The sequence below is a fragment of the Xenopus laevis genome, chromosome 2L, assembly GCF_017654675.1.
Source record: "Xenopus laevis strain J_2021 chromosome 2L, Xenopus_laevis_v10.1, whole genome shotgun sequence".
Classification (NCBI taxonomy): domain Eukaryota; kingdom Metazoa; phylum Chordata; class Amphibia; order Anura; family Pipidae; genus Xenopus; species Xenopus laevis.
Window position 1 is genome coordinate 87,706,495 of NC_054373.1, and position 27,301 is coordinate 87,733,795.

The following is a 27,301-nucleotide window of genomic DNA, read 5'->3' on the forward strand; positions in this document are numbered from 1 at the left end:
GCTGGACAGAGTCGGCAAATAATCCAAAAACTATTTTTTAAAAATAAAGGGCAATTAAAAAGTTGCTAAGAATTAGTCATTCTATAACATAATAAAAGTAAATGTAAACCACATTTAATGTGCTTATAAAAATCCCATAGGAATGAGTGGTGACATTTTATTGCGGTGAGCCCTCGTTGAGGGAGAACGATATTACTTGTAGAAACAGCAGACAGTAGCTGAATATGATTGAAGATAAAAAACGAAATTCATTTCATATTGTTAAAAAAACGCCATTGCCTGATGCGTTTTGTATCTAATCACAGGTTCAATTATATCAGTAGATATGAAACACATCAGGCAATGGCATTTTTTAACTGTCACAGCCGGTACCCAATACCAGAACAAATGCCAAGTACCCTGGTCTCCGCTCGGCTTCACCAGTAGTGTAACCTGGACTTAACGACGGGTACAAGGCAAGATGTTCTGGCTAGCAAAGGGGCACGGCTGGTAGCAGAGTCTTTTGGGCCGAGGGTCACGGTCAAAACAGGAAACAGAATCGTAATCAGTACAGGCCGGGTCGAGGCAGGCAGAAGTCAATCGTAATCAGGCAGGCCAAGGTCAAAACCGGGTAATCAATCAGACAGGAGGGTTCAGCAGAAGGATAGTCGATGTTCAGGCAAGGGTCAGATATAGAAGTCAGAATAATCGTAAGCCAGGCAGGGGTCAAAACCAGAATCAGAATCACAACAGAACAGCTAACAAAGCACGAGGAAACAAGATCCTATCACGGGCAAGGTCTCACAGCCCTAATGAGCTTTTTAAACTATTCAAATTTGGCGCCATTGCCCGCTGGCGTCATCACGCCAGCGCGCCAGCGCCTTTAAATGACGTAGAGGCGTGTGCGCGTCCTTAGGCATCCAAGATGGCGCCGGACACAGAGTGCCGTGGCGGGCATCCCCGCCGATGGCGCGGCAGGCGTCCTCGCGCACCACAGGACCACCAGGGAAAGCAATATTCACTACATTAACAATATGAAATAAATTCTGTTTTTCATTTTAAACCATATTCAGCTGCTAGGGAGCTTGTATGTGTTTTCTACAACAAACTTTAATTTCACACTTAAACCTGCCCCATAGTGTCGCTACCCTTATTTTAATGCATATTGCCTTAATCTCCATCTGAATCTCTTTATCTTGTTTTATAGGTTGTACTGTATTTGCATATTTAGATGCCTTTTAGAGGTAGCTAAAATTCCTCTTAAGTATGCCCTCTTGCAATAAAAACTATTTTTCTTTAATGTCCTTTATTAAATTAAATAATTTTTAGTCCTACAATAATTTGCTAGTTATCCAGACCACATGAATGATTTCCAGTTATGGGCTATTAACTAACATCTGAAATTCCTTTGAAGTGAACATTCATTTGACAAACATGTAAAACAGGGGAATTCCAAGTTATATCAACACAACATGATTACATTAATATGGAAACATGGCCATCTCAAAATGAATATGTCCTTTAGTTATGCAGAACAATAAACTAATAAGCTGTGACTTGCTGTTGCTAAATCAATACTGAACCTTTCATATTATGTATAATTGTATTTCCAAGACATAACTGCATATCCAATTTGAGTTGAACAAATCAAATATCATATCTAGAGGTCTAATCATGGTGGATCATTTAGAAAATGAGATTGCTTTAATTTGCAAGAAGAAATTGTGCTGTCAACCTTTCAGAGTATCATGCATGTAAATGACAAATATTATTAGTGACACTGGGAATGGCAAATCACTTGGAAAGATTGTAGGAATTTTGGAACCAAGATAATAATGTTTTAGTTCTCAATAAAATAACTTGGAAAGGAGACAAGCATTGGCAGTCTAATGCACACTCACTATCCACAGTCTTTATGTATGTATTCATATAAAGAATTTGAATATAGAACCACAGGGTTCAAGACACACAATAAGAAAAACGTGTTGCAACACACAGAGACTATACAAGTGCCTTGGTGGAATATAGCAAAAAATCCTAGAAAAAATTTACAGCATAATTAAATTGATACTGTCATGAGAAAACGTGTTTTTTTCAAAATGCATCAGTTAATAGTGCTGCTCCAGCAGACAAGCAAATTTCTTTATATTTAATTTTGAAATTGGACATGGAGCTAGACATATTGTCAGTTTTCCAGGTGGCCCCAGTCATGTGACTTGTGCTCTGATAAACTTCATTCACTCTTTACTGCTGCACTGCAAGTTGGAGTGATATCACCCCCCCTGCAGCCCATCAGCAGAACAATGGAAAGGCAACCAGAAAAAAGCTCCCTGGTAGATAATAGAACAGCACTCAATAGTAAAAAGCCATGTCCCACTGCGACTCCTTCAGTTACATTGAGTAGGAGAAACAATATCTTGCCAGAAAGCAGTTCCATAGTGCAGCACTGGCTTTTTCTGAAAGCACATGACCAAAATGACCTGAGATGACACCTACACACCAATATCATAACTAAAAAAATACACTTGTTGAGTTAGGAATTGAATTTTACATGGTAGAGTTAATTATTTGCAGTGTTAACAATTTAATTTGGAAATAAAAACGACATCATAAAAAACATAACAGAAACCCTTTAAAGTGATACTGACACTAAAAAACTACTTTTTAAAATAGTCAGCCTGTCAGTTAAAGTTTCTAATGCTTATGGACTCCTGTTGCACAAATATGGCAGCCCCCTCATAGGCAATCACAGGGAGTCAGGTAATGCAAAAGCATAGAGCAAATACTTTATGGCAAATCTATAAGAAGCATGCAAAGTAAATTTTATGGTAGATGTAAAAAAAAAAGGTTTAATTTATGGTGTCAGTTTCTCTTTAAGTGGAAAAAAGAAGCATCAGGTATGAGTTTTGCGGAAATATATTAATAATTGCATCATTTATAGTGATCGTCGAATTTATTCTCCAGGCATGAATTTGTGGCGAATTTCCGTGTTTCGCCGCCATCGAATAACATTTAATGCCGGCAACTATTCTGATGCTGGGGACAATTCTACACGCCCATTGACTGAAATGGGCTTTGAAATTGTCGCAGGCGTCTCGCAAATTTTTCACAAATTTCGATTGAAATTGAACGATTTTTCGGCGAAATGGGAGTAATTCGCCCATTACTAATCATTTCCCCATGTAGTCATCTTTATAAACCAATCAGAAAGTAGCATTTACTGGTCACCTGTTTAGAAGCAACCACATGATTGGTCACTGTGCGTTTTTAGATCTGGTACAGATGTTTGCAACTTCTGTTACTTTAATGAAAACCTGTACTAAAGGCTGGATAATGGTTACCATTAATCATAATCCACTGTCTCTGAGATGCCACTATCGCTCTAATGGTTTACTACAGTGCTAATTGAATAAGATGGTAAATATGACAATTTTACAGGAAAGAAATAACAAAACCTTATCTGTGAAACACCTTATGCCCCAGGAGACCATAAAATGAATACGCATTTCACTCACATCCTGTTTATAAAAGACCCATGTCACGGCTGACTGCTTCTCTCAAACGTGCACCACCGCTGAACCAGTTCAACTATATTATCCAAATCTTCAGGTTTTCTGCTCACACCTGTACCACCAACTAATCCAATTTTGCAGAAACATTGTGTAGTTAGATTCTGACATTATGACGTGATAGTATATCACGTCAAGAAGTATACAATTTTCATAAAGTTACATGGAGCATTGTGTATATTTATTGGTTTAGAATGTCCAATAGTTTAGCAAATGTAAACTATAAAAAAATATTTTTGGTTTTTGGTATTACCAAAGCACTGCGTATCTTGACAGCGCTATATAAATAAATGATGATGATGATGATTACCAGCCCCTTGAACTTAGCTTACATTATATTTTCTCTTTAAATCAAATTTAGAGCCATATAAAAATTAAAAAGTTTGTTCATTGTTTTCATAAATAAGTCACTCAGGGATATATATGGATAGGATGGATCAACAAAGCAGGAAATAGTCATTGCCAACCAAAAAAATGGGACGCTGAGCAGCTACAGCTGAAATTTCATATGCAATGCAGACATTGGCCATTGATACACTTTCCAGACTCTATGGGGCATACTTATCAAAATGTTAGACTAGAGCTCAACACAGAACAAAACACAAACTTTCTATTCATTCCTATGTAATTTTAGAAGTGTTTTTATCAAATGGTGCTCTAACTTTCACACATTGATAAATATGATTCTAAAAATCCCATAGAAATAAACAGAAAGTGTGTGAATTTTTCCGTCGTGTACTTATATCTCACATATTGATAAAACTGCCCCTATAACTTGTCACTAAGAAGCATATATATATATATATATATATATATATATATATATATATATATATATATATAAATATATATAGATAGATAGATACGAATTAACAACCTATTTAGATAAATACAAGGGAAGGACTCCATAGAGTTAGGTGTGCATTTGTCCATGCAGAGCTCCTAGACAGCAACACCATTCAAAAAGAAAAAAGTAAAACTGTGGTGCACACCTTCTCAAAAATGAAAAACCACGTTATAGTAGAAACATACTGTAAGTGGCTGAATAAAAATCTTCAAATTTTTATAACAATCAAAGCATTAGGACATCAATGAATGGTATTCTACATTTGTATAATGATAAGTGAACATAAAAAATTCAAATGTATCTATTGTAATACTGTCAGATATTTCATTTTAATGGTAAAATAAAAATGCTGCTCAGGCTGAGCTAGAGTGTTTAATGCTTTTATTTGTCTCTGCTCAAGGCTTCCTTTTCTTATCTCCTGCTTGGATTGGCAGTGCAGTGCTTGTGAATGTGTGGAAGAATGAATGAAATCAGAGATTAAGTGGGATTTATTAAGTGGCTATAACCTCATGAGGCTTAGTCTTAGTAGGGAGACAAAGTTCAACTTCAAAGTAGGCTCACACCAAAACCAAAGCAAAGCCTTTGAAAATCCATAAATACACAAGGAATTGCCCTGTTAAAACCAAGTTTTTACAAGGCACAGAGTTCATATATATCTATAATATTATAAAAAGGCAGCAGATCAGCTTTACAGTCTAGGACATTTTTACTGACCAGTCCAACAATCTTTTTTAAAACTATGGCTATAAGTCACATGTTTTATGGATAATAAGATAATAATTCCAGAATAATAAAGGTGTATGAAGAGGAAACATATGCCTTATTGTATATGTAGAAGCTATTGACAGTTTTAGGGACAAAAAACCTCCTTAAAGGAGAATTCAACCATTAACTAAAAAAAACCCTACCCCCTTACCTTACGTACACCCCCTTCCCTCCCCCACCCAGCCTAGCTGCTAACCCAGGGAAATGCCCCAAACTTTTTACTTACCCCTCGGTGCAGATTCAGGGATCGCAGTTCACGGCAGCCATCTTACGGGTCTTCAGTAGTCGGAGACTGAGACCGGCAAAATGTCACATGAGCAGTTAGAGTAATTTCCTGGTTTGTGACAACTGCAAATGCACCAAAATATATGGAAATTGCTGAAGCGTTGGAAGAAGACATGAAGACCCGGAGGATGGTTGCCGTGAACTGCGATCCCTGAATCTGCACCAAGGAGTAAATAAAAAGTTAGGGGCATTTCCCCAGGTTAGCAGTTAGGCTGGGGAGAGGAGGGAGGGGGTCTATGTAGGGTAGGGTTTTTTTAGTTAACGATTCAATTCTCCTTTAACAGGCACTTGTAGACATTTAAAGCTAGGTGAAAACACCTATACAATAAAATGCAGAACCAGCATCCCTAAAATTGTAAAGTTAACATATATGCTGATCAAAATAAATTAAACAACATTACCTTGGTGCTGTATTTAGAAAAATCAAAAGATGAGGATGCACACAAGGATTTTTTAATATATATATATATATATATATATATATATATATATATATATATATATTAATGTTGCAATATACAGTAACACTAAACAATAAGACATCATGACTAGGGCATACTCACACTTTTCTATATGCATATGCAGGGCCAAAGTTACCATATAGGCTGTGATAAACTTCTTGGATAGCAGGGGGTTAAATTATTCTACTAGGTTAGTTCAGGTGAAGCAGTCAGACAACCACAGAAATTTCTGGTACATTTATTAAAACATGACAGGTAAGACTGGCCAGCTCCATACCTGCTTCATACCTGCTCATACCAGCTTAGACAAGAAGGAGGAAACAGGAACATGAATCATTAGGTAAAGGCAAAACAGCAGGAGTGCCCTTAATTAATATGTTCACAAAAGCAGGTTATTACATAAGCACTCAAGGTCAAGATCAATTACATATTGTGGGGAAAATTGTATTAACTGTTTTTCTACAAATGCAGTGATCCCCAACCAGTGGCTCATGAGCAACATGAGCCACTGCTGCTCATCAGCCCAACACGTTGCTCATCAGCCCAACACGTTGCTCATCGGCCCCTTGTATGTTGCACCCTGTGGAGAACTAAACCCTAAAAATGAATATGCCTAAAAATGCCATATTTATATAATGACCTTATTGCACTGGCCTAAAGTTTCAGCTTGTCAATAGCAGCAGTGATCAGCTTTTGAGAAGCTAAGCTTAGGGGTCATTGCAAATTATCAAGCAGTAAATTAGGTTTGCCTGTAATATAATCTGATGCTACCAGGCTGATCATTAAATTCTGATGCTAGTTGCACTGGTTTCTGTGCTGCCATGTTGTAATTATCTGTAATAATTACTAATCAGCATTATATTGTGACATTTATATTCTATGTGTACTTTGAGTTGGTCCCTGAGCTCAGCAGCACAGAGCATGTGCAGAAAAGAAGATGGGGAGCTACTGGGGCATCTTTGGGGGCACAGATCTTTACTGCTAAAGGGTTGTGATTGCCTTGGACTGGTACAGAAGCCCAAAACATAATGTATGACATTTCTAGCCTACTTCCTTAGTTAAGCTTTAGTTCTCCTTTAAAGCCAGTCCACATAAGGGCTACCAAATGGCCAATCACAGCACTTATTTTGCATTACCCAGAATATTTTTTTTTGCTTGCATTGCTCCCCAACTCTTTTCACATCTGAATATGGCTCATGGGTAAAAAGAAAGGTTGGGGACCCCTGTACTAATGTACAGCTGTACAGCTCTTGGTACACAAGTAGCGCTATATAAGTAAACATTTACATACATATTTATACATAGATACATGGAGGCTGGTCTGGGCTAGGGGGATATCTTAAGGGCTCAATCTTATTGAGGGCTGGGGGTTAGGACATGCATATGTTTACATGTTGCTCTCCCTCACCCGAGGAATGTTTGCAATTTATTAAATGAACATCACTGGGTTTAAAACTGAATTGGCTTTTAAAAGAAACATGTGGACAAAATGTTCGCAAAAAGTACAAAAAGTTTCTTTATTCTCCATAGCCAACCCCTGCACAGAAGTGTAACTATTTGCAAAGTGCCATCATTAATAATTTCAAGGACCGACCTGACAAGAAAGTTGGAATAAAAGTTGCAGAACACACAGATAAAGGGATAGAAACAATCAAGTAATTTGCACCTCTTTGTTATAGGGCATGAGACAAGCAGCGTGCGGATGCAGAGATTATAGGCAATCTCATACTTCTTTTGGTTTTATCAGTTCTCACTTGTGAAAGGTCCCATCCAGTTTCTGCCAGGGTCTCCAAATAAATTACATACAGAGCTGGAAAGGTGTCACATCTTGTTGACTGTGAGATGCTATTAATTATGGATGGTGCTTTCAACAGATTACAAATCAGTGCGGATAAGCAAAGAAACAATCTCTTTGCTAGACAAAATCTATTGTGGAACCACAGATCTATTTTGGTTTGTGTCTGCATAAGTATCCTGCTCCCTATTTATGTAATAGATGTGCATTACATAATCTGTTTAGAAAAATTCTATATTTTTTAGAATAAAATGTTGAAGTCAATCTGGAGTGCAGCCAAAGAAACATTTCTTTCTTCAAGAACCAGTAACACAAAAATGTAATCTTTTATATGCTTTTGTATCTACATAGCCTATTAAGATTTTGTATTAATACAAGAGATAAGCAAGCACACTGCAATGCAAATCAGGACTAGAAAAACATGTTTAAAAGTTGTGTGCTGCATTACTACAATTATCAGTGGTAAACAATATGTTTTATATATTGTGCAACTGCTGCTTTAGTTTGTTCAAATGCATTTACTTTGTGTTAACAATAAAGTGTCCACTTCATGTTATGTCATGAGAAGTCCTTTACATTTCCCCTGGGCAAATGTTCTAGAGTACTAAGCGAAGTAGGAGCTCATCCATGGAGCTCTTCTGCCCAGGAGAATGGCTGCACTGTCAACTGTGTGCTGGATACAAATTCCAGCACAAGATACAAAGGTCAGTGTCAAGGAGCGCAGGCCAGTCCTATCCTTACTGTCTGCCATAGGCTATTGCCCAAGAAGGCAGTGGACAAACTGCAAAGCATGGCTGATTAGAGCCATTTCTTGCACTTTGCATACTGCCCTCCTAATGGAAAATATCTCCTGTGGTCTTTACTTTTCTATCACAGTCTTTAAACACTTACTTAATATCTGCCTCATCATCCAAGCTTACAACCTGAGCCCTCAACAGCCTTTCATAACATAATTTTTCTCTAGTACAGCTAATTGCCGGTGTAGTGAATTTCAGTATACACTTCAGTATGCACTATGCCTATATCTAGACTGACAGGAGCACACTGGTCATTTCCTACCTTATGTCTCACTCCCCTTCCTATTTAGAAGCAAGCTTTTATAAGCAGGGCCCTCCTCTATAGGCCAACAGACATTTATTAGAATCTATAGAATCTATAAATGTGGCCCTACAAGCCTATCTAAAGTTGGGCCAGACTATTTGTCTATGTATGTAGGTGCACTGGGAATCATTTGGAGAGGTTGAACTTGATGGATATTGGTTACTTTATAAGGACTTTTCTCAACCCAACTATGTATGCTATCTTGAGGGAGTCAGTTTCTACAGACCATGTTCCAGTCCTCAGATAGCAATTGGTCTGTTTTAGCTAGAAAACTTAGCAACAGATGCCACAGTGCTTTAAGGGGCCATCGCAAGAAGATAGTGGAGTTGCAGCTTCTTCTGACTTCCAAGCAGAACTGGTTATTCTCCAAAGGCCCAAACAAGAATGGAATGTGGGCTGATTGGACAGCCAGTAAGTTCACCAATGATGGGGTTTTAAATGAGAAGGAAAGGTACCAAGGTAGTTTATTGCCAATAGATTGGCCACAATAGTGCAAACTAGAATGCTATATTTATTCTACAGAATGCTTTACCATACCTGAATAAACAGCTCTAGAATCCTTATCTGTTTGCTTAGGATAGCAGCTGCCATATTAGCTTGGTGTGACATAACTTCCTGCCTGAGTCTCCTCCTGCTCACTCGTAGCTCTGGGCTTAGATTACAGCAGGGGTGGAAGAAGGTAGGGGGAGAGTGGACCAAACTGAGCATGCTCAAACCTGTGCCCTGGAGGTGTAAGCTGAAAGAAGGAAGTCTGATACTGAAGCCCATGTGTGCAAAATAGAATGAAAGAAATGCAGTGTGTCTTCAGACACAAAAAAGAAAATAATTTTTAAAAGTTTGGATTATGAGGATAAAATGGAGTCTATGCGAGACAACCTTTCCATAATTTGGAGCTTTCTGGATAATGGGTTTCCAGATAACGGGCCCCATACCTATATATTTAGTGCTGGTATTTACTTATCCACTGTAATAACTCAATACCTAGCAATTTATGAGGGGAGGAAATAAACAGTTTTGTTTGGGGAAGCTATCAACAGAAGGCCTTATTGTAGGTATTATATAGCTGTTGCTCTATTTTTGGGGACGCTAAGCTTCTCAAAATCTTTATTATTCTCCTGCTAGGCAATCTGTACTAAATTATCTAACATAAATCCATGTCAAGACAATAAATCTTTCAATGTTTCAATGTGTTTTAGTAGATTTTAGGAAAGGTGCTCCAAAGTACTGGAAAATTTCTCACCCAGGTCACAAGCATTTTGCATCATAGATCAAATACCTGTACCTGAGATCTTGCAAACCATAGCAAATTCATTGGTAAATTCAAGACCCCATTTCTTTAAGAAGCAAATGAAAATACAAAATGAAGAAATTTGAAAGATTAACGTTTTTCCCAACAGTGGGGCTATGAAAAAATGCACTTTATTAATTGCCAGTCTTCATTTAATCACAAGATAATTTAATTAAAATGATGTATTTTCTCACTTTGGCAAAAGATCAGCGAGAAAATGGGAAAGAGGGAGGTCAAGCACTGAAGATAAAAGAAAGTAATGACTCCCAAGGCTCCTATTTTAATATTTTAGAGACCATGATATAACACACAGTGATATTGCTGAGAAGATATGGATGATCATTACTGTATTTATACTCCTTAAAATACAGAATTTAGCATTTTGCCAGTGGGCCACAAACCTCTTAACATTTATAATGAACACATACTGAAAAATAACATAATTAATTAAAGAAGAAAATTAACTGAATGAAAAGTACATGTAAAAAATTCTATACCACTGAAATGTTCTTTGGTTGTCGTTTACCTTTTTATGACTTCCTCTGGGAAGACGGCTTATACGAAGTGGATGGTGCAGAATTGTGGTGCAAAATCACTCAGAGGGCACTAGGCTTTTCCTAAATATTTAATAGGTATGGGATTCCTTATCCAGAAACCCATTATTTAGAAAGCTCCATTAAGTTCCATTAAGGCTATTGCCCATAGAGTCAATATTAATCAAATAATTAAAATTTTTTAAATAAAAAGTATTTTATTTTTCTCTGTAATAATAAAGCAGTACATGGTACTTGATGGTAACGAATCGGCATGAGCGCATATTGGTGGCAAAATAATCCTACTGGGTTTATTTACTGTTTTAACGATTTTTAGCAGACTTTAGACATGTTGATCCAAATTACAGAAAGATCCCTTATCCGGAAAACTCCAGACTCCAATCATTCTGGATATATATCCTATACCTGTATTGATATTTTTTAGGGTCTTTTGAATGAGGTCCATGTGAAGCTGTTTCTAATATGTCTGCATGATATGTCCCTATTTCGTCCTACAACTGGGTGACCTGGCCAATAGACATTGGCCAATTGGCCACTGTAGAAATCACAATCTACAATGTTTAGGTAACAAGGGAGTCCTACGAAAATGTATACCATGTCACAATTTACACTAATTAAATACTAATTAAATTAAAATAGACATTAAAACGTACTGTATTACTTACTGTTCTATAAAAAAGTATATTATTTTAGTATATTATAGTATATTATATAGTATATTATAGTATATTATTTTAACTTGTAGTATGTTATAGAATGGTTAGTTCTAAGCAACGTTTTAATTGGTCTTATTTATTTTTTATAGCTTTTAATTATTTGCCTTCTTCATCTGACTCTTTTCAGCTTTTAAATGGGGTCATTGACCTCATCTAAAAACAAATGCTTTGTAAGGCTACAAATCTATTGTTTTTATTACTCATCTTTCTATTCAGGTCATCTCCTATTCATATTCCAGTTTCTTATTCAGATCATTGCTATGGTAATTTGGACTCTAGCAACCAGATTGCTGAAATTCCAAACTAGGGAGCGGCTGAATAAAAAGTTGAATAACCCCTACCCCATTTTTTGTAAATGGGGACTTTAGAGTTTCAAAGGAGATGCAGCAAATATTAGTGCCCTTCAGCTCCTAGTATATTATAATTAGGTGAAAGCATGCTGGGAACTGCAGTCAGTCAGTATCAGAGATGGATCGTTTAAGCAATATTGTAATTTATAGTAGGAAATGTCTTGATTATGTGAGAGAATGCTGCACACATTGTGATGCAATTCTAGATTTGCTCTTTGTGAATTTTAATAAAAGAACTTCAAAATGATTTGGAAATGAGTTTGTTTAATGTGCTCTGTATTTCTTTTGCTTTTCTTTGCACTGCAGGATCAAAGGGACCAGAGTTACTCCACAGTGAAAACACCTTTGACCACGGTGACTGTTTATAATTTAAAGCCTGGCACTGTTTATGTGTTCCAGATCCGAACATCTTCCTCACAAGACTTTGGGAGCTATAGCCCTACTATTGAAGTGGAAACACTTGGAGAATGTAAGTGAGGCTCCATCCTGTATATCAGGTGGCCAAGAGATGGCCACAATTACCTTCTAAAATTAATAGTTATGTGTGTTCAAGAGGACACTGTCAGTGTTAATAAGTGCAACATGCCACTTAGAACTTGTATTTGTTAGTATTCTGTTTTTTTAACCCAAAACTTGATCCTTGGAAATTGTAACTGTTTCAAAGGCATCATACATAATTGAAAGCAGCCCTTTCAACATTTATATCATCTCCATAGACTTCTTAAAGGAATTGTTCAGTGTAAAAATAAAAACTGGGTAAATAGATAGGCTGTGCAAAATAAAAATAAAATAAGTTTCTAATATACCGGTAGTTAGTTAGCCAAAAATATAATATATAAAGGCTGGAGTGACTGGGTGTGTAACATAATAGCCAGAACACTACTTCCTGCTTTTCAGCTCTCTTGGTTTACACTGACTGGTTACCCTGGTTACCAGGCAGTAACCAATCAGAGACTTGAGGGGGGCCACATGGGTCATATCTGTTGCTTTTGAATCTGAGCTGAATGCTGAGGATCATTACAAATTCACTGAACAGAAATGTACCATGTGGTCCCCCTTCAAGTCGCTGACTAACTCAGAGTTATAGAGCTGAAAAACAGGAAGTGTTCTGGCTATTATGTTACACATCCAGTCATTCCAGACTTAATACATTACGTTTTTGTCCAACTAACTTTATTAGAAACATTTTTTATTTTGCACAGGCTACTTATTTACACAGTTTTTATTTTGACACTGAACTGTTACTTTAAAGGGACACTGGCACAGTTCGGTATGTCTTACTAAACAGGCACTTAGAAATTGTTTCGCCACGGAGTGCTTCTCTTCAGGCATCTTCTTTCTTCAAATTTCCCGGTGGCAGACGCATGCGCAGTAGAATGAAAAAGCCGATTTTTTTAGTTAAAGTTCGGCTTTTCACTCTACTGCGCATGCGCAGCCGCGTGATAAAAGAAGAAGCCGAAAGAGGATTGCTCCGCGGTGCTTGCTGGAAGAATAACCCCGGGCCGGTGCAGTTTTCTGCTGATAGGAGCACCGGTTTCAGGTAAGAAAAAACATTTGGCACCCCCAAGTGTTTCCTTCTCTTTTAATAAAAAAATTTGATATATTTAAGTTTCATTTCATTGTTTAAAAGTTTAAAATACAATTGTTTTTACAAATAACTTTAAAATCGCAGCTTTTTTTTCTTTTATTAGAATTGTGTTTTTTTTTATTAGGAAAATGTTTAATATTTTGGGGTTGACAATGGGTGTTTTTTTTGCGGCTATTTTTGCGCAAATTGCATTGAAGCCAATTGAATTGAAGGCCGTTTTCTCTGCTTTTCTCTTGGGAAATTTTTTTTCTGCAAAAATGTTTATGATATTTATTTAATTAAAAAACATCAGTCCAATTCAGAGGACCCCTAGTGATGTTTACCTTCGTGAGCAGAAGAGCAGCATTATGAGACATGTGAAAATGCTAGACATTGAGAAAACATGTCTGTGAGTTTTATATTATATTGGCTGCGATTCTAACTGAATCCTTTCCTTGCTCATCCCTATCTCTGTCCTGTAGTAGGCATTGATGTAGAGTTTAATGTTGATGCACATAGCTAACACCAAATCCAAGTTCATGATATTGCCTCCAATATAGCTGGAGGCAACTACTAATCCTCTTTTCTAATGTATGCTTTGGTGGTCACAATTGTGCAATTGTGCACAATTAGTAAATGACCACAGTGACTTTACATAATATTGTGAACAATTGTCTTTTACTAATGCAAATTCACCATGACTCCAATATACATTAGGAAACTCGGAAGCATATATGAATGTTCAAGTGGATGTATGTGTACTACTGGTAGAGAAATCAGGAAATGGACCAAAAATAATTCCATAAATATTCAGATTTCCATCCCATAATCATCTAAAACTAGTAAGAGATTTAACTAAAGTTCTTTGAACCAAAATAAATAGTAGGAATTTTGTGAACAATTGAGCTTGATAGAGTATAATTTTTGCAAAAGAAATTCTATTTTTCTATTAGTATATTATTAGACTACTCCAGTTCCCAGATCTCTTATTTTTGTGAATGAAAAGGTTTCAATTTAATGCAGTATGCAGATACAGTATGATGGAAATGGCAAGCTTGTGAAAAATGTTTTGAGCAAAAAAAAAGTGGGTGATTTCCATTTAAGTGGGCACCACTTTAACAAATGAAAGGCTGGAATGATAGCTTGCTCTGTATGAATTTTACAGATTGTGCTTAACGGGGCCTTAAATTGCATCCGTTTACTGCATAAGAGACATTTGCAGAATGAATTGAATCCAATAAAAATTTTATGGAAAACTGTGTGGCTGCCTGGAGCCTTCACATGCACATGTTGGGTGGAAGAAAATTAATGAGTAGGAAAACCATCTAGATACCATCATTTTTAATATGCCCTTGTGATAAACAGGAATATTTTCCTTATGCCACATTATAACATGTAGACTGTGCAAGCCAAAAATAAGGAAGTTTCACTTTAATATTTCAGTAAAGCATATTAAAATACAGCTTCCTCAACCAGACTGTGGTCAACAAAACTGACAGTTTTCTGCAGCAGGCGAAATGCTATAAAAAAATACAAAGTATAGAAAGTATATTATGAAGCTTAGGGGGTTATTTTAGAGCTTTGTGAGCTTTTTTAGACCTCAAATGACCTCACAACTCCAGTGGTTTCTAATTTAAGAAAAAACTTGAATCTGTGTATTCGGGGTGAAAAACTTAAAATGAGCGAGTTTTCCAGTGAAACCCACCGAAAAAACTCGAACATCATGAATGCTATTAACATTTTTAAATGGTTCAAGGAAACTCTGCCATTGACTTCTACATGACCTTGTCAGGTTTTAGATGGCGTATTTTCGGATTTAAGCTATTTTCAGCTTTGGGGTTTAATAAATCTCGAAAAATTCTTTTTTTTAACCTGAAAATAGATTTTTTTTACTGAGAAATACCCTTTTGTTGAAAAAAGCAACTCGACCTTTGATAAGTAACCCTCTTAATTTAGTGTATCTTTATTTCAGTTTTATACTACAAATTCAGAATGGCTCACAAAGTGTCAGATTGTAAGTGCTGTCAATGGAAATAAGTGTCACTATTTTAGTTTAAAGGATAACCAAAATTTTTACACAATAAGTAGCTCATTGCTTTACAAATTTCAAGCAGTAAAGTGAATATATTTTGCTAATTATTTTACTAAAGCTTAAAGTGCATTTTTTTACCCACAAGGCAACATGAATGAAAAAAGAAAAAAACGCAAAACCATTAGGAATCAATTTGAGGTACAGAGAAATTAAATAGTTGGGAGCTAAAGAATAGTCTGCAACATTTTATGATTTTGATTTCAACAAACTTTTCATTTACATATTACAGGATATTTCATCTGCCATTATATTTGAAGTAACATTATTCCCATAGAAAACTTAAAAATGTGGGGCTGATTTGTCAAAGATTGAATTTTCACCACAATTTGATTGGATTTTGCTCTAAAACTTACAAATTCAAATTAGGGTTTCCAACACTTGAATTCTCAATATGTATTAAGTGCAAATATTCTGTAAAACTTAAATGCAAAACATCAGCATTTAAACGTTTGCGAGTTCACGTAGAAGTCAATGGGAGTTGTCCTAGGCAAAATTCAAGGTTTTTAAACTTTTGTCATTTTTTTGAGTTTGTAGACCCATTAAAATAATACTTAGAATACACATTTGAAACATTCACATATTTTTTCATGGTTTTATAATAATAAATCAGTTTCAATAACTTCAGTACATGAACATTATGGGACATATTTATTACATTGGAGACAAACATCACAGTTATGTTGTCCACAGCTTCCAAACAGATCTTTAGTTTTGTTTTCTAACTTGTTGACTGTTTAAATCTAATTGCTAACTATGAGCACCAACCCTTGATGTACATTGCCCATTTATTGAATACTTTTATTAGTCTCATGGCTGAACCCACTCAGTTGGTTGCCCATGAGGCTGACATACTGGAAAAGGTCTCTGTATAGCTTTGCTGTTTTGTGGGGCTTACTGTATTCATGAAAAGTAAAACAATTATACATTTCATAAAATCGATTGACGCATGTTTGTGAATGACTAATACATCCTTTTTTTCTTTTCCTAGTGGCTTTGGTTTCAACAGAACAGAATCCACTCATTATCATAGTAATTGTTTCTGTGGCTGGATTTATTGTGCTGCTGTCTATGGTGGTTGGACTCATGATATGGAGAAGGTGAGAGCCAAAACCTCAAACCCAAAACTCAAACAACTTCTACCACTTTGGAATGATTATACAGAATAAATGTCTTTGGAATGATGCATTGCTTTTGAGAACTATAATATAATTTAACTTTTTTTGTAGGATCACTGAGAGGAATAGGTGCCAAAGCTAGAGCAAACTATTTATCAACAATGGACATGGCACACCATTGATTACAAAAGGAAGAATGGTGTGCCATCAGTCTAAATAAAGCCTGATCCATTTCTATATTGCCAGTATCTTCTAGTGGATAACAATTGGTTAGCTATCAAGTGTTTCTTTTGTGCATTTCAAGCAGATCGTGGTATCTCTGGGGCTGCATACCAATGAAATGTATGGCCTCAAGGCTCTCTTCAATGTTTCATTCACATGTCAGGTAACAGGATCATCCTTGACAATCAGAATGCCTACACCCAGAAATACAATGGACTCAGCACTGCTTTGCTGTCAAAACAGAGGTTTACTGCATCTCATTTGCGTCACTGCATCAACCTTTCCATGTAGACAGATAGAGATTAGGGTTGCTTCTGTTTTGTACCACTTCAGTCACTTTTTCCATTGATTAGACTCCAGTTTATTCTTCAAACCAATAACATACTTCACTTCACAAAGCCAGAAGGATGGGAAGTAAGACACTGACATGTTCGGTCTTTTATACTGTACTTTAGCAACAGGTAAATAAAGTGAGAATATGTAGAAAAGACAAGAGGGGTCACATGAAGGCATGTAGTTGAAGAACAGAAACAATATATATGGAAAGTACTGCTTTGGAGACAGAAGATCCATGAAACTGTCTGAATAGTTTGACAACCAAGTATTCTGAATGAAGGTATATGCTAAGTTTTATACTTTCAGTAGTTATATTGATCTTTATTATTTTCCTGCAGGCAATGTGGCTACAGCAAGGCAAGTCAAGATGGTGATGAGGAATTGTATTTCCACTGTAAGTTAAATAGTTTTTATCTACATCGCATTCTATACTTTTATTCAGAAAGTAATAAACCAAATATACATGTCAGTGGATTATAACAGACAATTTAACTGCAATGTATCCACCTATTGAGCCCAAAACCTAATTGGCCTTTTTTTTACTTACTTTTCCTTTACTTACTCATTAAAGAGCAGGCATGTCCAAATTACATCCAGCTGTTGTTCACCAAAAGTATTTTTATTTCATATTTTTCACTTTCATATTTTTTACTTGATTGTAACAAAGATACAATTAATACTGGTTGGAGACAAAACAAGTCTATTGGGGTTTATTTAATGCTTCAATGTTTTTTTGTAGACTTAAGTTATAGAGTTCTAAATTACAAAAAGATCCCTTTTCCAGAAAATCTGAATAACTGGTCCTATGCCTGTAAATATTTGCAGTTTGTATCCAGTGCTTTACGTGCTAGTTCAAACACTGAAGTTAAATTTAATTCATGCAGGGATCTACAGATTAAGAGTAAAAATTACAAAACAGTGATGCAGAATGAAGAGGTGGCTGTTTGTTTTTTTGTATGGCAATAATCATTCTTTTTTGACTACTTAATGAGCTCTTTAATACGTTATGATAATTCAGTTAATTTATCATGCTGATAAATGTGCCTTTTTCAACACACTAAAGCTATATTTTATTAACCTCTGTGCTTCATGTTGTCGCTACACTGTATAACAACCTTCAGTATCCTCCTTACAAACACTGCCTGCCTAAGAGTTGCATATGTGTGGCTGCAGACAGAATTTGAACAGTGCAGAAAAAGTCTATCAATAATTGTTTCCAAAGGCTGATCTATGATAGGATTCAGCAGGGCATTTGGATAGTCAGCTTTTCACCGCTTCACAAGTATCTGTCTTTGTGGGACTTCTCTTTCTTAGCAAGACACAATGATTTCACAGACAGGACTTGTCAGAGATGGTTCAGATGTGAGAGAGAATAACTTGATTTGATTTCTGGTATTTGTCATGCCAAAGGTGTTGTGTTCTACTGCTCTATGAAGCATTTCACAGCTATCTTGCTGCCTTCACTTTCCAAATGTCTCTGTCATTTTAGCGTTGCTCATAAATTTTCAGCCACGTGAATGTGAAAATAAACAGCCCATTGGAATTTAATGACACTGAAAGACTGATTTAATAACATAGGTGCTTAATTGAACCGTGCAGTTACCTATAGCAACCAAATCTGATTCATAATTAGCAACTGGCTGATCAAACCTAATTGCTGTCTGATCACTGTTGGTAACTCCAATGAAGCAGTACAGTCCCTACAGTATATGAGTTAATGATTCTTCAAAACTAGGAAATACAGCATAAATGTAAAAAGAAAAGTTAGTTCGCATTTTTGTGCCCATTTTATAAAATATATTGGAAACTAATATGCACAAAGTATATGTATTTCATTGTCCAGAATGAAAACACTCTTTATTACATCACTCTTGTATTGTTTGACTTCTTATTTTCTCAGCAAAGTGTTTCAGCTCCATACAATATTAATATACAGGTATGGGAATTGTTATCCAGAATGCTCGGGACCTGGGGTTTTCCAGCTAATGGATCTTTCCGTAATTTGGATCTTCATACCTTAAAGGGGAAGGAAACCTCCTCGGCGCTAACCCCCCACCCCCCCTCCCGTGTATTGCCCCCCTCCCTCCTCCCCCCTGGCCTACCCCTCCCGCTGGGCAAATGCCCCTAACTTGTTACTTACCCTTCTGCGCAGGTCCAGTCCAGGGAGTTCACAGGCGACATCTTCTTCCACGCGATCTTCTTCTTGCTTTGACCGGCGCATGCGCAGTAGGATCATTTCGCCGGTACGACTTTTGGCGCATGCGCAGTAGATCCGTACCGGCGAAATGCTCCTACTGCGCATTCGCCAAAACGCCGGTCAAAGGAGGAAGAAGATCGCTTGGAAGAAGATGTCGCCTGTGAACTCCCTGGACTGGACCTGCGCAGAAGGGTAAGTAACAAGTTAGGGGCATTTGCCCAGCGGGAGGGGTAGGCCAGGGGGGAGGAGGGAGGGGGGGCAATACACGGGAGGGGGGAGGGGGTTAGCGCCGACGAGGTTTCCTTCCCCTTTAAGTCTACTAGAAAAGCGTTAAATTAAGCATGAAATAAACCCAATAGGAAGATGCCTCTAATAAGGATTTATTATATCTTAGTTGGGATCAAGTACAAGGTACTGTTTTGTTATTACAAAGAAAAAGGAAATAATTAAAAAAAAAATATTTAATTTTAAGGGAGTCTATGGAAGCCAGCTTTCCCATAATTTGGAGCTCTCTGGATAACAGGTCTCTGCATAATGTTTCCGGATAATGGAGCCCATACCTGTACCTTGTACATAATTTGTGACTCATGAAGGCTTAAAATATATTCTTCTGTTTGTACATTACTGAAAGACTGAGTATATGTCTTCATTTTAGTGGAATAGTGGTGGAGCTTCCCAGCAGAGGTGATAAGGGCTAGATGAAGCTGTTAGATGAGCTGAAATGATAAATGACCAAGAAAGGCATAATTATATAAACATAGAAGTATGAAATAGTTTCTGAGGTTTCCCAGCAGACTGAAATGGACAAGCATATGTTTTTCCTGCTGTCACATCCTATAATGCTAGTGCTCCTACTGATACCAAGCAATTCCAGTAGGCCCTTTGATTCCGGGATGCTTCTTATTTACTGTAACTGAGAATACTAATAAGCAAGTAATGCAAATAACTGTCATGTATTTATGCAGGTTGTAAACCTGGTACTTGACAGTTATCCCAGTTAACATAAAATTGAGCAATGCAAACAATTTATCCTGTGTGCATATTTAACATAGCTTTTTCGAACCTGCAAAGCATTTAGTGACCCATTATCCAGTGGAAAAATGATTATCGGTAGCACTAGAGCGCAGTGTATACATCTTGTTACTAGCAAAATTCATAGTTTTGCTGCCCTCCCCCTAAAAATATGTTGCTTTGAAGCATGTCTTTAAAATGCACTTCCACAATTAAAATTCATGAAATATCTGTTTAATAACATTGCAAAATATAACTTTTAATACTTATTTAAACAAAAAGTTTATAAATGTTATTATATTTTACCACTAAATCCTTAACGTTAACCAAAACCCCTGTGAGAAGCTCTTTAATAATATATGCTGTATAAACATTTCGAAATAAGGCTTAAGTGTAAAGAAGGGAATTGATTAATGAATGTTAATGTAAATGAAGTAAAAAGTTACATAGTTATTGCCATATTTGTGGCCTTTCTAATTTTACTACAGCGAAAACTTCATGTAAGGGTACAAATAACAAAATGTGAAAGCTTTACAATATATTTGTGCACCAGCACTGATCTATTGATTCCCTAATCACTGATATTGTTAGGGGCTAATTTATTATGAATCTATTTTTGAATGAGCAGCAACAATGGTTAAAAAAAAAATCAGATTTCTTCAGATTTTAAATGCTTTTTGTCCATGCTGGAATTATTTAGTCCAGTTATGTAAAGAGCTTTTCCAAATCAATAAGTCACTTATTAACGTGCATTGTGTTTATGTGAATACAAAGCTTACTAGTTGTTTTTTTTAAAAAAATAAGGATTTCATCATTTTATAGCTCGGCATTGTTTTTATAGCTTCTGGTGGCTCTCTCTCCATTTTGGGTGGCAAGATCAGGCTTCTCGTAGGTCCTCCTTCCTTTCCATAATTCTTTTGGTTTTCCCAGGATGTTTCAGGCCCTTGTCCAACCAAAATAAAGAGCATAAAAACATTTTTAACAACATACATTCAATTGCAAAAAGCAGCCTTAGTCTGAATTAAACTCTGGACCTTACCATGAAAAATTGCAAGCCAGGAGCTGTAGACAATGCTGTATGAGTGTAATAATAGAATAATTAACTAAAAAATAATTGATAATTAAAAAATGTATCCTAACTTCTGCAGTCAGTGAATATTCACCTATAACAGCTTCTAAAAGTCTTTGCATAGAATTCTTTAAAAAGGGTGGGGTGACCCGACAAGTGGAGTTATATGTATCAATCTTTTGTTTTATGCCTAATATCATCTCACTGTATTAAAGCATAGTAAAAATTACAAATGTATTATGGGTTACTTCATGGAAATTGGGGTCCTTATATACCCTGTACACAAAGCAGTGGCATTATTAAATTTTTTGATCAAGCCCCACTTTCAAGCGGAGCTTGTTAAGATCCTTTCTTCAGCACAGCCGCTCCAATTAGAAAATGTTCCATTGACCACCACTGTTTAAAATCTACCTTTTAGCCAGGTCTTCATCTAAGTAGAATATTAGGTTTAAGGCCAATATTTCATAATTTAATTAGTAACCTTCTATGTGCACTGTATAAAATAACTTAGCAAAGTCTAAGTAGGTTTACTGCAACCCCAGTTTCTAGTTGCCTGCTTACCTCTTCATATAAGGCAATTACATTTCTCAAAATATATTGTGCATAAAAACATGATGGCACAAACTCATAAGTCATTTGTGATAAAGTATTTTAGTACACTGGGGTGAATACCATAAGGTGATGGTCCTTTGTTTAGCTTCACGTGTTTTAGTCTCTATTGCGCTTCCCCCTGAGTCAACCAACCATCATTACTTCATTAAATGGTTTACTAGTAGTGTAAATGAAAGAAAAATCAAAGTTTCTGTTTTTTTCCCTGCTTACCTGTACATCAACAAAGATTTGTTTTACTCTTTATAGCTATGCTGTTATCTTGGCAGATTGCTTTTATTTTGCATTTTTTTATTAATCTCCTTGTAAAAAAGGTTTTAGCTGATCTGCTTGGATGGGAATATGCTGTTTAAAGTTTTTTTAAAATCTTAATTTTAATGAAATTATAGGCAGCAATGAACAGTTGAAAGGAATATGCTTTTTTATTACCAAGCTCAATTATAACTTTTATCAAAGCGTAATAGTATTGGTGCCACATTTGTTCTCACTTACAGGGGAAATATACTGACACATATATTTTTTATAAAATTCCCTTTTTGTAACCATATGAAAAGTCTTTATTGGTTAAAGTGGACCTGTCACCCAGACACAAAAAGCTGTATAATAAAAGTACTTTTCAAATTAAACATGAAATCCAATTTCTATTTTTTATTAAAGCATTCATAGCTGTTGTAAGCTCATTTAAAAATATCAACTGTCAATCAAATATTGTCTGCCCCTCCTCTATGCCAATGGCATAGAGGCGGGGCAGACAATTACTTTCACTTTCCATTCAGCACTTCCTAGATGTCACTGCTCTCCACACATTCCCTCATTCTCTTAACCATTTAATTGTGTAGCCAGTGCATGGGGATGGACATTGGGTCCCTCTTTCTGGTGCACAAACAAGATTCTGAGATGATGCAAGGCTTGCCTTAATAACAGTGTCCACAATATGGCTCCTGTCTGCTTGCTGTAATTATGAATTCCCAGACTGAAGGAAACAATATTCAAACAATTTATATAGTGTAATTAAAGTTCATTTTGCTTGACAAATTGACAAATAAAATAGGATTTTGAATATTTTTTTGGGTGACAGGTCCCCTTTAATATGTTTCAGAGATGGTCTTATACTGCCAAGTTTGCCTGTCTAAAATTTTGTAACTTAGTCACTCCTTAATACAGTTGTTTATAAAAACATAATCTTAAAAGATGCCGTTATAAACCATGTTAAAATACTGTTTCCTAAATGTTCGCTTTCACACCCTCCCCAGTACTAGTTAGTCATTCATTTAGTGCATGACATTAACTCCCTAAACTCGCTGTATCTATCTCTCTGTCTTCCAAATGTAAGTAGTACTGTTAAAATCTCAGAAAACTTAACAGTAAGGGACACATTTACTTAGGGTCGAATTTCGAAGTTAAAAAACTTTGAAATTCGACCATCGAATTTGTACTTCGATAGTCTAAGTATATTTTCAATCGAAAACGGACATTTTTGAGCGAAGTAAAAATCGTTCAATCTAACGTTTTAATCCGTCGAATCGAACGATTCGAAGGATCGTAAAAAAAAACTTTGTCTTCTAAAAACTTAGCCAAATACTCAGAGAGGTTCTAGGAGGTCCCCCATAGGCTAAACAGCAATTCGGCAGGTTTAAGGTGGCGAACTTCGATTTTCGAATGGTCGAAGTTTTTTCAATTCGAATCGAATTTTGGCCTATTCGATGGTCGAACTACCCAAAAATTACTTCGAAATTCGAAGTTTTAGAATTCGAAAATTCACTTCGACCCTTAGTAAATGGGCCCCTAGAAGTCACTGAGAATTCCCATGGCCTATATCTAGAATAATTGTGGATTATCTTTATTACAAGTAAAAATGTCCCTCTATGTGGTGCTAGCAGGACTATAGATTCTGTAAAATTGTGGTTTAAACCTTGGGTAAGGTGCTCTGGTATAGATTACATTGTAAGGGGAGATAAAAAAAATGCATATAATTATCTCAGTTGCCTGTAAACACTGCAGCATACAAACATTGCAAAGCCGAAAATAGCGATGCTCTGTGCATGCTGCATGTTTTATCTCTTTCATACTTGTTTAAATATATATATATATATATATATATATATATATATATATATATATATATATATATATATATATATATATATTAAATATACAAAGGATAAACAGCAAGAAATGCATTGCACTAAAACAGAGAGTAAATATCGGTTAAAAATGTATGAACTTGACTATAAATATGTTACTTGAAAAATAATATTGATTTCAGAAGATATTGGGCAATAGTATGTTTTTTTTAATACTGAAAAAAGATACTAGATTAAGGAAATATATTACAATATGAAGTATTTCCCATATTCTCTAAAATACATATTATACAGCTGCTTCTAAAAGTCCTGAATTTGGTCACTAGGCAGGTAACTTTGCAGGAATCACAAGAAGATAAGGCGAATAACTGTATGTTTATCAGAAGATATGAAAAATCACTGTGTAAAAAAAAATTAACATTCACTATCCATCACAGCTCTGTTAATCACTAGCTGTCAGTGCATGTCTATTGCTGGGTGATAGACAAGGGACATGCATTTGTTTCACTTAATTGTGGGTTGCGGATGGCTGAGCTGCACTAAAATGAGTTTCACCTGAATGTGGGAAACTGGTCATGCACGCTAAACTATAATCAGGGCGATATTTCTGCTATCACACAGCATAAATTGTGTACGGAAAACCAACGCTTCCTACTGCTGAGTAAATAATGCAGCCATTCTTTTGAAAAAATGAATTTTGCTAACATTGGTGGCATTTGGCTAAGATAGTAACATTTTCATGTTTCGTCCAGCTATTTGCAGTGCAAGGTTATGTGATAATGATCTGCGAGATCCACGAATAAAATGATGCCATTGTCATGAAATAAACTATCATTTAGAGTTCACCCAACCAAGGTAGATGGAAAATTGAAACTTAACTTCTTTCCAAGGATCTCTACTGTTAACATATATATATGTTGAAAGTTTTTCCCTCACTGAAAATGTACTTTACATGTAATGTTATATATGCAGATTAAACAAATCCTTCACTATACCCATTAGTAGTGATGGGCGAATTTGGGGTGTTTCGCTTTGCCGAAAAATGCGAGAATTTCCAGCGAAATTTGCGAAACTGCAAAAAATTTGCGAAATGGCGCCGGCATCTCAGTTTTTAGGTCAGCGTCCGTTTTTGGCAAAATTGTGCCGGTGTCCAAAAAAAGGACGCCGGCGTCCATTTTTTTTGACGCCAGCGAATTTTGAAAATGTATTCGCCGGGGCGAATCGTGGGAATTCGCTGCGAATTCCCGCCTGGCGAATAAATTCGCCCTTCACTACCCATTAGCTTCAAAAAGGTGAAAGCTGTCTGTAGTTAGGATTGATAAGCAACTACCCTGCTTTCAGCTTATAGGGAGTTATTTCAATATGCAATCATTTCATTAAAAACGCCATTTTACTTACCAGGATTCTTATTACAGTATGCTGCATACACATTAGTTCTTTCCAATGCTGTTTTCCTCATTTTACCACAAGTCATTGTTTATAGCAAGTTATTGGCATTTATCAAGTAATCATATGTAGGAAAAAAAATTATAAAATAAGCTCTGTGATTTCAGATTTACTGCACAAATTTATTAGATTGCATATGCTGGTATAGGCATGGGACTTGTTATCCAGAATGCTTGGGACTTGGGCTTTTCCGGATAACTGATCTTCCTGTAATTTGGATCTTCATGCCTTAAGTCTACTAGAAACTAATGTAAACATTAAATAAACCCAATAGGCTGGTTAGTTTCTAATAAGGATTAATTACATCTTAGTTGGGATCAAGTACAAGGTACTGTTTTATTATAACAGAGAAAAAGGAAACTTTAAAAGATCTGAAATATTTAGATAAAATGGAATTTATGGCAGACAGCCTTTCCCTAATTCCAAGCTTTCTTGATAACAAGTTTCCAGATAATGGATTCCATACCTGTATAGCATTTACATAGCAAATCTAGTACTTTTATTTAATTTGATGTTACCCTTGCAACTAACATGTTATGTCCCATTGCTTGATTACAGTCAAAATTCCCACAAGAAGAACTTACATAGACCCAGACACTTGTGAAGACCCAATGCAAGCAGTTCACCTTTTTGCAAAGGAGCTGGACAATTCCAACATAAAAATCGAAAGAATACTTGGAGCAGGTATGTGCACACGCTACAGAGAAAAAGATAATAGTGACACAGACTTGACTTTTTATTTTTATAGATCTGTTATATTGTATTATATTCTCTTCATGAATTACAACATGAGACATTTCTCTAATGGAGAGCCTACAAGATTGGGTGGTGGGCGATTATTTCAAAACATAAGTACACAACTTTGTACAACTTTTGTTACTGTGAGTGAATACAGTATAAATGTGGGGGGAAAAGGATGCAGGATATCTTTGCATGACAAATCTAAGTACTGTAAGAGACTAAAAACTGTGCCGTCCATAGCAGGGCCCATTTACTATTCTGCATAAGTCTGGAAACACAAAAGTGCAAGCCAACAATATATGTATTCAGAACATATCATCACAGCACTAATGTAAATGTTTTTGCACTGACAGAAGTTCCTGTTTTCCTAGTACTGTATATAAATTCAGTATTATGAAATACACAAAGTAGCACATCATGTTACCATCTAGTGTTAATATTCATTATTGCTTTTTGGCTCATTAGGTTTCATAACACTACAAATCTTCTGCTCAGAATGATTTTGTGATGAGCTCACTGTGCCAAGAAAGCCCAAGGCCATTTGTGCTGATATTACTTGTATGACTGGCAGTGACAGATTGTGAACATAACAGTGACTTTCACTGGCCTGTGCCATCATGACATCACTGTCCTTTGAGAGAACATTCTATTTCTGTTACTGTTTAAAAAAGTTGTTCAAATACCATTAGAATTAAAACCCCAAAATGGTCTCAAGTGTTAACATTAAAGATTTGCACAGACAGACACTTGTCTTGACATACCAACCAGGGGCATAACTATAGAAGAAGCAGACACTGCAGCTTTATGGGGGGGCCCAATGAGGCCCAAATAATGAGCAATTTCAACATTTATTGGTAAAACAGGGGATCTCTGGATAAGTTGGGGGCCCTAAAATTAATTTGCTGTGGGGCCCAGTAAAATCTAGTTACGCCACTGATACCAACTAAATTTCCAACTATGCTTGTTTACTTATCTGTTTTATACATGAATACATTCAATCACAAACTATGTAATGGTTCTTTGGGGTTGTTTCCTTCCTTTACTACTGTTAGAGCACTATGGTATTCAAAGTCAAAAAGCTGAGAAAAAAAAATAAGAAACA

The 27,301-nt window shown here is 36.1% G+C and overlaps 1 protein-coding gene across 3 annotated transcripts in view; it reads left to right on the forward strand.

The window, feature by feature from the left end:
• The window catches only part of LOC108707501 (ephrin type-A receptor 7), a 124,892-nt gene that overhangs the window by 58,957 nt on the left and 38,634 nt on the right, over positions 1-27,301 (forward strand). For all 3 annotated transcript variants that reach the window (XM_041582143.1, XM_018245499.2, XM_041582144.1), the window contains 4 exons: positions 12,017-12,179; positions 16,358-16,466; positions 17,381-17,436; positions 26,017-26,142. In XM_041582143.1, coding sequence (XP_041438077.1) covers positions 12,017-12,179; positions 16,358-16,466; positions 17,381-17,436; positions 26,017-26,142 — 454 coding nt within the window. The remainder of the gene's footprint in view (positions 1-12,016; positions 12,180-16,357; positions 16,467-17,380; positions 17,437-26,016; positions 26,143-27,301) is intronic.